The sequence below is a fragment of the Osmerus mordax genome, chromosome 14 (genome assembly GCF_038355195.1).
Source record: "Osmerus mordax isolate fOsmMor3 chromosome 14, fOsmMor3.pri, whole genome shotgun sequence".
NCBI lineage: Eukaryota > Metazoa > Chordata > Actinopteri > Osmeriformes > Osmeridae > Osmerus > Osmerus mordax.
The window spans coordinates 1,864,244-1,878,381 of NC_090063.1; the positions used below are offsets into that span (position 1 = coordinate 1,864,244).

General features: G+C 41.8%; 1 protein-coding gene across 2 annotated transcripts in view; it reads right to left on the reverse strand.

The window, feature by feature from the left end:
* Positions 1-1,192: 1,192 nt before the first annotated feature.
* dqx1 (DEAQ box RNA-dependent ATPase 1) overlaps positions 1,193-14,138 on the reverse strand; it is a 49,507-nt gene continuing 36,561 nt past the window's right edge. For both annotated transcript variants that reach the window (XM_067249827.1, XM_067249826.1), the window contains exons 7-12: positions 9,551-9,709; positions 9,175-9,366; positions 3,741-3,866; positions 3,136-3,326; positions 2,822-3,012; positions 1,193-2,612 (exon numbers count right to left, since the gene is read on the reverse strand). In XM_067249827.1, coding sequence (XP_067105928.1) covers positions 2,396-2,612; positions 2,822-3,012; positions 3,136-3,326; positions 3,741-3,866; positions 9,175-9,366; positions 9,551-9,709 — 1,076 coding nt within the window. In that variant the 3' untranslated portion in view covers positions 1,193-2,395. The remainder of the gene's footprint in view (positions 2,613-2,821; positions 3,013-3,135; positions 3,327-3,740; positions 3,867-9,174; positions 9,367-9,550; positions 9,710-14,138) is intronic.

Below are 14,138 nucleotides of genomic sequence, written 5' to 3' on the forward strand. Positions count from 1 at the left end.
CCTCTCGGCTGCCCGAAGGGTGGACCGTTCTTCACGAATAACATCCGTAAGCCACGGGCAGGAGGGAGAAGATCGTGCAGGCCTGGTTGACAGGGGACAGAGAGAGTCAAGTGATGCAGTTAAAGTGGTTAACAAGGTGTCGGTGGCAGTGTTAGTGGGGTGGGACGAGAACTCGTCAATGGGGGGGAGGGAGGATGTTATCATGTTTGTTATCATTTTAATTTAATAATTTTAATCACTTACTGATTATATTTGTTGTCTAGAGAGCTGTGTTTGCGCTATCCTTTGTTGTATATAAGGGAGTCAGATCGCTGAGCGTTAAGGGAGTCAGATGGCTGAGCGGTAAGGGAGTCAGATGGCTGAGCGGTGAGGGAGTCCGGCTAGTAATCTGAAGGTTGCCAGTTCAATTCTCCGCCGTGCAAAAATGACATTGTGTCCTTGGGCAAGGCACTTCACCCTACTTGCTTCGGGGGGAATGTCCCTGTACTTACTGTAAGTCGCTCTTGATAAGAGCGTCTGCTAAATGTAAATGTAAATTTAAGTCTAGATATCGCTGTGTAATCGCTCACCTATGCACACTTTTCTAATTGGCCCTCTAGGTGGCACTGTTATCCCTTCTGGTTTTTCGCGTTGAAACATTTGCTAAATGTTATAGCTCTTGGCTTGTAGTGTGCATTGAATACATTATGTAGTGTACTTTGTATGTATTTTAAGAATGTGTATGGTTACTAGTACATTTTGTAATGCCGAGGGAAGCTGTGGTGCAAAATAAAATAAAAAGGCAATTTGTTGTTCCATTGCCCTGAACACATCTGTTACATGTGTTCAAACAGGACACATTTTCTCGCCTCCACCTCTGTTGTTAGAACCTTGATCTCACAGTCTGTGAATTTTGTTCTTTTTTGCGTGTTTAGCAATTTCAATTCAGACAAAGAAATGACCTCTGGAGCTCATTTATAACCCATCTGCATATTCATTTATGGGAGGAGGCAAGGGGGGGTCAGTGGCTCGTTCACATGTGGTCAATCTCAAGTTGATTGTGATTTATAAAGGAAAGTAGCGCAGGACCTGGCGTACGACCGGTTTTATACATGTGAATATTTCTGTGCGTAGGTACTTTTCAAGTTTTGGCCGTATGCCATCTTCTGGTATGAAAGCTGCGCAATATTTTATACATGAGGCCCCTGGTGTTCAGGAAATAAAATTTTTATTAATGCGTGTTCAAAACATAATTTTGAAGATACAGAAGATATGGGGAAGATGCCCTGAACTTACACACACATTATTCAAACAGTTGGAGTGGGGAAGAAATTATCAGAGTACAAACAGTAAACACAATAAGGGTAAAAAGATTAATGGTATCACAAAAATCTTGAATTCTGATACCATTGAAATTGAAGCTCTGTACAATATCGGGAAGTCCATTGTAAACCACTCAGCCCTGAGATTAACACAGATTCACACTGTCAGCTTCACTTTCTTGGTGCTTCTTGGGAATTGAAGATCCCATGACATGCTGTTTTTGGATGCTTTTATATAGGCCTTAGTGGTCCCCTAATACTGTATCTGAAGTCTCTTTCCCGAAATTCAGCCTTGGTTCAGAATTACAGCCTCTACGAGCAGTCCCACAATGAGCTTTCCTCAGGACGTGCCGTTTCTGTGTCTGTAGCTTTAAATGCTATGAGGAAGAAAGAGGCGGGGCTAACTGCCATGCTTGGTCGTTTGCAAGCCATGATGTCTCGAGGAAAAACTAATATCGCGCTCGCACAGTCGTAGCTCATTTTCTCATTGGTGGCCCAAATTCTCTGTGCGGGCAAAGCAGAGAAAGGGGAGGTATCTTTCCTCCTTATGACAACATAAGGAGAGGATTTTCAAAACCGAGCGTTTCAGCTTGCATTTTCTCAAAGGCGGAGAAGAATACCCAGGGCTTGGTTTACACCTATCGAAATTTCTAGCCACTGGGGGACCAAAGGCAGGCTAGGGGAACTCATATTAATGTTAAATAACCTCCTAAAGTGAACATTTCATGTAATAGGACCTTTAAATATCATCCATTGACTGCCTGGGAGCATTTATTGATTAAATGAAAAGCGTACAAACCACGGTTGTATATAAAATGTCATCAATTTCTTCCCCAATATATAGATTTTTATATATTACTTTGCATTAAAATGTGTACAATAATTCTGTATGTTTGCTTCAAATGAAGCTTTTTCCCCACATCTAACAATTATATTCTTAAATTAGGTGATGTTTCCAGACACCTGTACATTAACTCCTGTTCCCTCATGTAAACAGAGTAATCTTGGAAGACCTCAGTGACAACCTTTGAGAGCATCTTGCACAAAGTATCAACAACTCTTGGTTATTTATTCAAGGTTTTCACTGGTTCCTTTTATTGGACTATACAGAGTTCGGTGCTGTACTGGCTTTGAGTTTCTCCCATGTTGTTGGTATTTTTCTCTTTGTGTGTCCTGCCATAGGCTCCATCTGAGCTCCCCTCCTGGTCCTCATCTGGGGAAGCCAGACTCTGTCTCAACTCCATCAGCAGCTCCTTCCCCTCACTTGGTGGCAGGTTACCCAGGTAATATTGAGGGGCCAGCTCCACTAGCCTATCACATTGAGAAGAGGCGAGGAAAGAGGTTAAGTTTTTATTATGTTTTGACACTCAGAAGGAGACCTGATAAAACTGAGTGAAACAACTGTTGCGCCTGCTACAAAGACAAAACAATGCAGATACTCCAACAAAGTAATACAAATATGATTATGATGTTTATAAATATTATTTTATTAATGAAAAATATTTTGCCAGGATACTCACATGTGGGGATGAACTTCGGAGGCAATGCGGATGCAGTTGTCATGGGAGATGGTGAAATCATGGTAGAGGACCCAGGTAGGTGGGCTGGGGCGTGGACGACGGCACAGGTAGGAAGAGAAGGGGTGGAGGTGAGCCACATGGCGATGAGTCAACAGGAGGTAGTTACCAGAGCCATCTACATCATGCGCCACCTGAAGGACAAGGAGTTTGGGAAATAAAAGAGGAATTGCAAGAGGAAAAGCTGGAAAGGTTAGTAGGAATCACAATGATCTTTTACCCATAAAATTCACACAAAACAAACTGTTTTTCTCTACCTTGAGGAAAAAGCCTGAGATAAGCGCACGCTTGATGTTGGTGCAGTTATCTTGGCAACCAAAGGCTGGAGGTGAGACAGGCAACTCTATTCGCTTCATCACTTCCAGGAGCTCCCCCCTGATCAACACAGCTAAACGTAACGCAACTGGGTTCAAGAAGTTGGTGGTACACCATGCTTCATCTTCGTTGTCTGTAAAATAAATTTCTAGTCAAGTCAGTTTATTTATAGAGCGCATTTAAAAACAGCCAATGCCGACCAAAGTGCTGTACAAAGTCATCAGATAAAGGCAAAACAACAATAAGTAGGAACAGCAGACAAACAACACAATTACAATAAGCACGAGTGACCCTAAACTGACTCGAAAGCCAAAGAATAAAAAGATGTTTTAAGACGAGACTTAAATGTCTCGGTGGTGGGGGATCTGATAAAAATTGGCAGTTTATTCCACAGAGTAGGGGCCACAACTGAAAAGGCATGATCACCTTTTGTTTTCATCCGAGTCTGATGGCTACCACTACTTCTACATTGTGACATAGAAATAATAATCACTTTCGAGAAAGTGTAACTATGTAAGTGTGTAAAAAATAGATCCAAGAGACTCACGCTGTATGTAGGCATTGTAGATGTTAATGAGGGTGAAGTGGTCTCCCTCTGTGTGCAGTAGGGGGAGTCTGTGAGTAGCTGCAGCCTCCTCTCTGTTAGATGGAGGAGTCACAAAGCATGGCGGAGCTGGAAACAGAGGGCAGGAGGACTGTTTAGTAAAGCATTAAGGGTCGTATGTCCCCGCAAAGACATTTGGCTGTTTATCAATCCACGTTTTTCTCCGTGCTTGTGTTTTTGCGAAACTCGTATGACGTCATCTTTCATTGCCCAAGTACGGTTCCAATCCAAAGAACACAAGTCACCAAGAACGCCAAAAATACCCGGAAATGTCCCCTTTTATCGAGGATGCATTGGATGATGACTTGGTCAGTGAGAACGCATTTGATTTCCCAGAAGTCACAGCAAGAACACACGCATCTCAAATTGTTCTCCATCCTCGCGGTCTTGCAAGACCGTCCTCCCAAGACGCTTGGCAAGAACGTTCTTCTCAAGAACACAAGTATGTTCTTAACGTTCTTCGGATTGATAAACAGCCAGTGTATCTGAGAGAGATACGGTAATGAGAATGTATTGATAGGTGTACAGTGCATCCAGAACGTATTCACCGGGCTTCACTTTTTCCACGTTATGTTACAGCCGTATTCCAAAATTGATTAAATAAATGTTTTCCACATTCTACACACAATACCCCCTAATGACAATGTGAATTTTTTAGGGGGGAAATGTCTATAACTATAAACTATTGAACTATTCACAGCCTTTGCCATGACACTCAAAATTGAGCTCAAGTGCATCCTGTTTACACTGATCACCCTTGAGATGTTTCTACAACTTGATTGGAGTCTACCTGTGGTTAATTCAGTTGATTGGACATTATTTGGAAAGGCACACACCTGTCTATATAAGGTCCCACAGTTGACAGCGCATATCAGAGCATAAACCAAGCCATGAAGTCCCAGGAATCCCAGTCTATAGACTTCCGAGACAGGATTGTATTGAGGGTCAGATCTGGGGAAGGGTACAGAAACATTTCTGCAGCATTGAAGGTCCCAATGAGCACAGTGGCCTCCATTATCCATAAATGTAAGAAGTTTGGAACCACCCGGACTCTTCCTAGACTTGGCCGCCCGGCCAAACTGAGTGATCGTTGGAGAAGGGCCTTAGTCAGGGAGGTGACATATATCCCTTTTCCACCAAAGCCGAGCCGGTGCTGGTTCTGGGCTGGTTCCAATTCTCGAACCAGTTCTTCGGTTTTCCAAACAAATAAACCTGGCTCCGGTTCCAAAAAACAGGTTCCAACTCAGCACCAACTTTAAGGTGGGCCAGAAACAAGAATCGGTGACGTCGGGTGCCAGGGGGCGGGATTATCGTCCCGTCCCGTGCCAAAACAAATACACATTACGCCGCCACTTTTAAAAAGACCAATACAACAGCTAATAAAATGGAAGCTAAACTAAAACAGCAATGGTCTGAGGAGGAAACGAGATGTTTACTGGCTCTGTGGTCCACCACAGAAGTTCAAAATAAATTATACGGTGCCGTTAGAACAAAAACAATTTTTGAAAAGATAAAGCTGGAGATACCCGCGGCTGGCTACGACAGAAGTGTAGAACAACTAATAAATATAATTTAAAAAATAAAAAAATAATATAGGGACCAGAAGAAGGACCTTGGGCGAAGTGGCAGTCGTCATCCTAAAAAACAAACATATTACGACATCCTGGACCCGGTATTAGGTGACAGACCGGCTTGTCAGGTGAGGGGGGCGCTGAATTCAGCCACAGCAATGCTGAAGGAATTGATGGATGACAGTAGACAAAGTTTCGCTGCTTCAGGTAGGTCTTCTCATTACGTCAAGTCATTAAATATATTTATTAACTGTGTCTCCTTTTAACATTACATTAAATCGCTTGGTAACGGTAAAGTTGTTGACGTTAGCAGCTGACGCTCAGTGACGTGCGGTCAGGGGAGGCAGTGCCTCGCCTTTGTCATCATGAAATGTAAAAAACAAATAATGATGAAAAATAAAAATATATATTTGTCCGCTGATCTGTGATAGAAATGTGATTATTGAAATGTGATTATTGTATGTTCCAATCATTCCAATGATTTTTATGGTCAATATCGCTGAATTTGTGTAATTTCCTGTTCAAATACGGGGAAAGACGCGAAAGGAGGCAGCGACTAGCCGAGCCTCCTCTCGGATTGCGCAATCCCTCACAAACTGGGCTGAGCTGCAAATTTTTTTGCTCAACTTGAGCATGTGCAATTGATATCTCTGTATGTCACCAATGTAATGTTTGTACACACTTTTATTATACGTTCTCACACTCCATAGTCTAGGCCATATATTTTACGTATGTGTATAACATATTAGTCTTGCTAATCTGAAATAACGCCGCAGTGAAAAAGCATAAGGGGAGGCAGCCAGTACCTCTGCCTCACTGAAGGGGTCGTGTGAGCACAAGGGCTTGTTCTGCTATTTTTCTTCTTCATGTATTACAGATAAATGGCATTGTCGGTAGTTGTTGCAAGTTAAAAAAGTGAAGTAGAAAAAGTGCACCCTATCAGTCCGTTTATTTTTTATTTTTTGCCTTGACTGCAAAAAGGAAGATTATATATATAAGCTAAAACATTTCTCAAAACTGGACTTTCAATCAAAACTGGGTGATAAATCGATGCCGGAGCTAAAAGATTTGCTTCAAACGACAGGAAAGAAGTAAATATATATAAAACCAGATAAGAATTTTTTTTGTTATTTTAAAGAATAAATCAACATTTGTCTTTTTGTTATGGACTTTATATACTTTCATTTGTATTGAATGAGTATGAATTGTGGAATTGTGATGGCAAATTAAGAACACGGAGGGTGCAGAGCAAATGCGCTCTCTCTGAGCCGCTATAAATTTAAGCTCTTCTTTGGCCAAATATGTAGCTACCTTACCTATGTGTGTGTAAAAAATGCTGATATGGGATATGAAACATAACCATTAGTCAATATGCAAGCAGCCAGTTGAATGATGAATTGATGCTGCTCTGTTGAATTCATAGCCTATATTTGTAAATCTGACTTTGAAAGAGTCAGTGCCTCCCCAGCCACGAACCTCACCGCACGTCACTGCTGACGCTAGTTGCTAAAACAGCTGATAGGTTAGCTCTTGCTATTTAGCAAACTTTTGGTAACCATTGGTACAAAAGTGAAAAGTAAATCTTTTCACGAGTTGATGTTTGTCACCACAAAAAGACTGAAGTTGATGTAATTGTAGTTTGAAAGACTGTTTAAGAGACATTTCTCTTGATTTGGCTATTTATAGAGTTGTCTGTCACTGATGTGGAAGTGGAGGAGGGTGAGGAAACAACTTTGCCGCTGCTACGGGACAACAGCTCACCGGCACCATCTAGCTCTGTACAACAACCCAAAGGAGGTAAGATGTGTTGTGCATTAATGCAGACTGTCAGTCCCACCACTCCCCCCCCCCCGGGACGGAGTCGGAGTAGTATAATTCGGCCTTTAGCACTCGAGCATCATGCACACTCCCTGCATAGCCCACACACACATCCCAAAACAGGCCTTTCCCATCCACAACTCCTTGTAAGACGATCAAGTGCCACCCTTTCGATACTCCTCAGGTGCAATGATAGGGATGTGGCTTCCGTCTATTGCGCCAACACACTGTGGTATTCTCCAGTGGTTATGGAAGAACGTGGCCACTTCAATGAGCTTGGCAGCATCCGGAGTAGCGATGTGTTGAGGAAGCAGGACATTTATGACTGCGGCGCAGAAATCCTCAACACAGTTGAACACTGTGCTTATACCAACACCAAAAAGGTGGTTGATGGACCTATATTTGCTGCCGGTGGCCAGCTTCCAGAGAGCAACTGCTACACGTTTTCTCAGAGGAACAGCGAGACGGTAATTTGTATTCACTCTGCCCATGAGATGCCTGACCTGATCGCAAATGTATTCAAAAGACTCCCGGGACACTCGAAAGTTTTGAACAAACTGTGCAGGGGTGAAATCCGGCACAACTGTGTCCCATCAATAGCGTGATCAGGGGTATGTCCACACAACATTTGACCTCCGCCTTGCCCTCAGCCATAATACGAACTGCAAAGGAAAATCATGTATGTTTTGGTTTGTTTACAGATATAGTCCATATGAGCTGCTACGTTTAGCTATAATACTAACAGCCAAAACGTTCAAGATAATTAGCCTACCGTTCTTCTTGAATGTAACCTGTCTTCATAGCGACCACGAAGAGCTGTAAATGCACGTCTACAAAGTGCAGTATACGTTTGTATAGCCAACATTAAAATTACTGGTAGGTATTCCTCCATTGTTGTTACAATGACTTCAATGTTTTATGACTTGTGTTTGACAATGTTGTAATGACTTGTTACAATGATTTCATGCTGCGTTGCTAGGACAACGGAGGCGTATGACGTGTTTAAAGTCGTAGCCCTACTCTGGCTCTCAGTCGGTGGAAAATCAAGCTGGTATAAGAACCTGATGGTCACTCTGACAGAGCTCCAGCGTTGCTCTGTGAAGAGATGAGAAACTTCCAGAAGGATAAACATCTCTGCAGCACTTCACCAATCAGACCTGCATGGTAGAGGGGCCACACGGAAACCACTCCTCAGTAAAAGACAGCCCGCCTGGAGTTTTCCAAAAGGCACCTGAAGGACTGTCAGACCATGAGAAACAAAATTCTCTGGTCTGAAGAAACAAAGATTGAACTCTTTGGCCTGAATGTCAAGCGTCATGTCTGGAGGAAACCACGCACCGCTCATCACCTGGCCAATACCATCCCTACAGTGAAGCATGGTGGTGGCAGTATCATGCTGTGGGGATGTTTTTCAGTGGCAGGAACTGGGAGACTTGTCAGGATCGAGGGAAAGATGAATGCAGCAATGTACAGAGACATCCTTGAGGAAAACCTGCTCCAGAGCGCTCTGGACCTCAGACTGGGGTGAAGGTTCATTTTCCAACAGGACAATGACCCTCAGCCAAGATAACAAAGGAGTAGCTTTGGGACAACTCTGTGAATTTCCTTGAGTGGCCCAGCCAGAGCCCAGACTTGAACCCAATTGAACATCTCTGGAGAGATCTGAAAATGGCTGTGCACTGACGCTTCCCATCCAACCTGATGGAACTTGAGTGGTCCTTCAAAGAAGAAAGGGAGAAACTTCCCAAAAATAGTAATATAATATACTCAAAAAGACTTGAGGCTGTAATTGCTGCCAAAGGTGCTTCAACAAAGTATTGAGCAAATCCATTTTGGAATAAGGCTGTAACACAACAAAATGTGGAAAAAGTGAAGCGCTGTGAATATTTTTTGGAGGTTGTGGTTGTGTTTTGAAGTAAGTGAGAGATAAGTAGAGGGTGTCGGTGCATGTGTGCATATGTGTGTAACCAAGATTTGTGTGTGTTTACCTGTTAGCATGGCAGCGATGGTGAGCAGCTCGTTGACACAGTCATACTCGCAGGCTGCTATCAGAGCCTTGGCCAGTGAGGGCTCTAGAGGAAGCTCGGACATGATGATGCCCACCTCAGACAGATTGCCATCGTCATCCAGCGCTGCCAAATAGTCCAGGTCCTCCAGAGCCTGCATCAGAGACTCTGGAGCTGGCAGGATATAACATTAAAAAAACAGTTGGAGGGAAGGAGAATATAAGATAATATTAAGATAAGAGTATAAAAACAAAGTACATTGACCACATAGTCATAGATGGTAACAGTCTGTCCTGAAGCTAAACTTAAACAATATAGGAGTTATAGGACACAAAACAGTGGGACTGTTTTCTATTACCTGGTCTATCTAGGAACTTGCACTGGCCCATGTCAGCAATGTCCAGCCTCTTGAGCAGCAGCACTAGGTGGCTGAGGTTCTCCTCCACCACCCCTGGACTACAGGCCTGCACCATGCCTTCCTCATACAAAGACTGGGGGTACAGACGGAAACATAGACCTGGGAATGTGGGTTGGGGGTGAAGAAAGGGGTGAAAGACACCTTATGAAAAAATATAAATTGGGAAAGGACAAAGCTGGTCCATCATACATTGATGAGTCAAAACATTATGACCATCTGCCAGTGGAGGCTCGTCAGGGGAGGATCATCCTCCTCAGTGAAATTTCTTAAAATAAAACATTTTGAAACTTAACCCTTGTGCTGCCTTTGGGTCACATGACCCAAAGGTTCACAACAAACCATCGTTGTGTTTACCCAATTTTACCCAATATAAAAACAAATAAAAATAATTTTCTTTTAACCTTTGCAATGTGGGGGGTCTGAGACAGCCCAACAGTTAAAATAAAATGCTTAACTTTGTTTTTGTATGCGGTAAAGTTGTCGCAATACGACGGTGGGTCACAATGACTGATGGGTCAGAACGACCCGAAGATAACAAAAGGGTTAAAAAGTAACACATATTAGATAAAACTATACTGAATATATTAATATGTCACGGATACATTTATTAAAATACACAATATTGAACTGAAGGTCTACAGTAACTCAACAGTACTGTCTGTGATAGAACTACGGTACATCCGGAGGACAGGTAGTGTCAAGTCAAACTGGAGTGGACACTATCATTGAAGTGGGCGGAACCAGAGTGCCCTTACAGGCTTCCACCCGGGGCTTTAAAAGGAGACATCGGAAGTAAACATTTGTTGACGAACGGCAAGAGTTGAAAGGAAGAGAGAGACTGGTCAAAAGCTGCCGTGATCGCCAGCAAGAGACGCACTGATGCCCTACAAACACCCGAATGGCAGCCGGTAAGAAACTGAGTCATGAAACTCTCGTCACTGCACCCTTTCAGTACGTTTCCATGATGGTATCAATTTGAATCTAGCTTTTTTGGGACAATGCTATTTTTTGGGGCAACTGCTACTCCTAATATATATGGCAGTGATTAAAGCGAATCATTGGCCGAAAGCATGTCATATTCCAGTACGATACGTGGCGCTGTTTTCATTTCAACTAGTGGTGATACAGCCATTTCTGCTTGACCTCTTCACCACTACCAGCAACATCAACATTTCGAGAAAGATGGCGAACGGAGAGCAAGGTGAAGCTACGTGGTTGAGCATGAATTGCGTCTGCTCTTCGGTCCATAAATGCGTGTTGCCTCTTGGGTTGTCCATCGCGTTGATTGTTTGTTTCTGCCGGGCCGGCTCCCGGCAGCGAGAACTTATCGTCTCTTTCGACTTCCGTGTCACGACCTGGGAGAGAGGGAGGGGGGAGGGCGGCGGGATCTCAAGCATGCGCAAAGACGCAGAGTCCAGTTCATAGCCCAATTCACCGTTTAGAAGCATGCGATGTCCGAATTATCAAACGACTCGGACCGAGTTATCTCGGGGTGTCGATCGGATTGTAGTCGGACCGCAATTATTCGAACAAAGGTGTTTACAAGAAGGGGATAATTCTATTTCAGCCAAAATAAGCCAGTAATTCGAATCCATGTAACCACAGTGATTTGATGCCTGGAAAATTTGTCGGCTTACCGCTGTCAACCAATGTGCTTCAAATTGTGAAATGTTTGTTAGTGTCTGGTAAATATTGAGAGTGCGTACTGCTTTGGGGGATTGGTGAAATAGAGGGCTAATATGAGCCAGTCTATAATGCTTTTGATTATATGCATGGTGTTAGTTTAATTAATTGCGGTTTTAAATATGTTATATTGGGTTTAAAAACGGGAAAAATCTGATAAAAATGTGTATATAAATATGTGTATATTTGTGTTAAAAGGTTTTTCACCTGAACTGAAGTGAAAGCTGAAAACCAAAATAAAAAGAGGAGAAAAGGAAAAATGGTCTGAGTGAAATCCAGTTCTTTATTTCGGGGTGGATGCATCAAATCCCCTTTCAAGTGGGGTAGCAGCACAAAATATTAGGAGGAACTTGACTGGTAGCCTCTGTCCTCCTCTGGCTGCATTGACTTCAATACAAAACCTAGCGGCTGGTGGGCCGAACCACCCGTCCATAGACATGCATGGTAAATAATAGGGGTGGGAGAAAAAATCTATTCACATTTGAACCGTGATTCAGTCTTTTAGCGATTCACATCGATTTATTTTTTTATCTTTGAAAAATCGTGAATCGATTTGTAATCGCATCGTGACCCCAAAAGATTCCCACCCCCAGCAGTCAAAGCTTCTGCAGTATGAACTGACATGCTGTTCAACCAATCCAAAGAGTATTATTGGGGGCGAGACTTCAGCGAAATCTTTGACGTTTGTAGAGACCGAGAGAGTGATAGTTGAGCATTTTAGTAATATTTTTCTATTAAAATTAGGTCTTTGATATTACAGGAGACTGAAAAAGTATATAAATGGTTGTCTTGGTTTTAGAAATGTTTATTTGTGTTCAGTTACTGTATCAAAGCAGCTAGTAGCTAGTATTAGCTAGCTACTAGTAGCTAGCAGCGTGTGCAAGAGCAAGCATTTTTCTACTCCACCATGACTAAACATACTGAACATTTTGTGGATTTTTAAATGAAGAATCCCTTTAGTTTCTGGGATACACGGAATAGGTGAGAACGTTAGAATATAAGTGTTATAAGTACGAAAGTTCGAGGGGTACTGTACTGCGACCCTAGGAACATCTGCAACACAAAAGCAGGGTGCATATAAGTGGCGACAAACAATAGTGAGAATGCTATTCAGCAATCTCACTATTGTTTTTCCAACTTCTTAGTTCTTCCGCCGTTTATTGTCCTTTAACTAGTCCTGCATACTTTCACCGATTCCTACAATGTTTGTATCAAAACGTTCAGCTCCTTCAGGAGATGTGTGCTATGTCTTTTGGTATTTCTCACTTTTATACTTTTTAAGATATTAAGGTTTTTGTGCAAATTATTCTCCCATTAAAAGTAATGGTAAATCCTTTCAAATCATTAAAAAGCGTCCTCTTCTTTCAAACGTAACTACTTCAGCATACTTTCAGCTAGACACAATTCAACCTTTAACAATTTCCTGCCTGAATATGCATAGTTTTTCAAATAATAGACCTGAACTGTTTATACCATTTTGAAGACAAGAAGTAGGGCTTTCTAATGATATAAATATTTGTATGATTGTGTTAGGCAAATCATCCTTTATCAAGACGATTTCACAGAGCCATTCTGACAAAAATCTTCTCCGTCGTCAATACTTTTTTAAGAAAACCTAATTTTTAACCACTTTAAATACAAGCTAGAGGACAGGTTAGAGGTGTATGAAATGTGCGTAATTTTGTCATGAATTCAGAACAGCAGACAGATTTAAGATAGACTATTTTGTATAAAAGTTATGACCACTGAAGTGATGAGTGGGATAACACAATTCCAAGCTAGCGCGATGGCTCTCCATAACTAAAAACTACTTCTACTTTTTTCCCCACAATCGACCAAATTGGCCAAACAAGGTATGTACATTGAGCTTAAAGTGTACATAATCTAGCTAGATCATTTCTTTAAGCAAGTTTAACAAACATCTGCAAAAATCGAGGCGCAACACTGTCATAGCCGACCGTCACGAACAGCCAAACTGGGTTCACGAAAGGTTTACTGCAGCTGAACAAAGGCTTCGTAACTGAAACGTTTTTACTTTTAGTCGACGATATTGAACACAGATGTTAAGAAACTTTTCTTTACTCTATATATCTTCTCCGTTTTAAATTTGAAGCAGTAAATCTAACAGTAGGAATTCTCCCACGACATCCGCTTTCGAGCACTTTCAATACAAGATACAGGCCATGTTAGAGTTGATATATATACATAATTGTGTGGGCAATGTAGAACAGCAGACATATTTGAAATATGGTCTTCTGTTTTAAAGTTATGGCCATTCTAGTGACGAGTGCTTGCAGCGCTAGCTACGACTGTCATCATAGCTGCCATAGAACGGCGAAACCAGGTCACATAGCTAGCTACGTCTATCGACGTAGACCTACAAACAAATGCTTCGTAACAGTATTTACTTTTTATTGGCGATATTGACAACAGAGGTTAAGGAACTTGTCTGTAATCAAAATATCGTCTCCGTTTTCAATTTGAAGCAGTAGATCTAGCTTACTAGACATTTTTAAAAGACAGCTTAAAACCTACCTTTTTACCGAAGCATTTAAGTAATTTTATCTCAAAAGGGTTTTCCTACTTTTTAAAGTTGTTTTCTCTCTTGAACAGAGATCTTATTGGGATTTTTATTATTGTTTGAATTATTTATCACTTGTATTATTGTTTTTATTGATTTTATGTAAAGCACCTTGAGCTACAATTCCTGTATGAAATGTGCTATATAAATAAAGTCTTACTTACTTACTTACTGTAGGAAATCTCCCATTAAATCCTCTCTCTTCGCTTCGGCTAAAGATGGACGACGATGATGACCATGCATGCATTATTCACGCCTACAGTA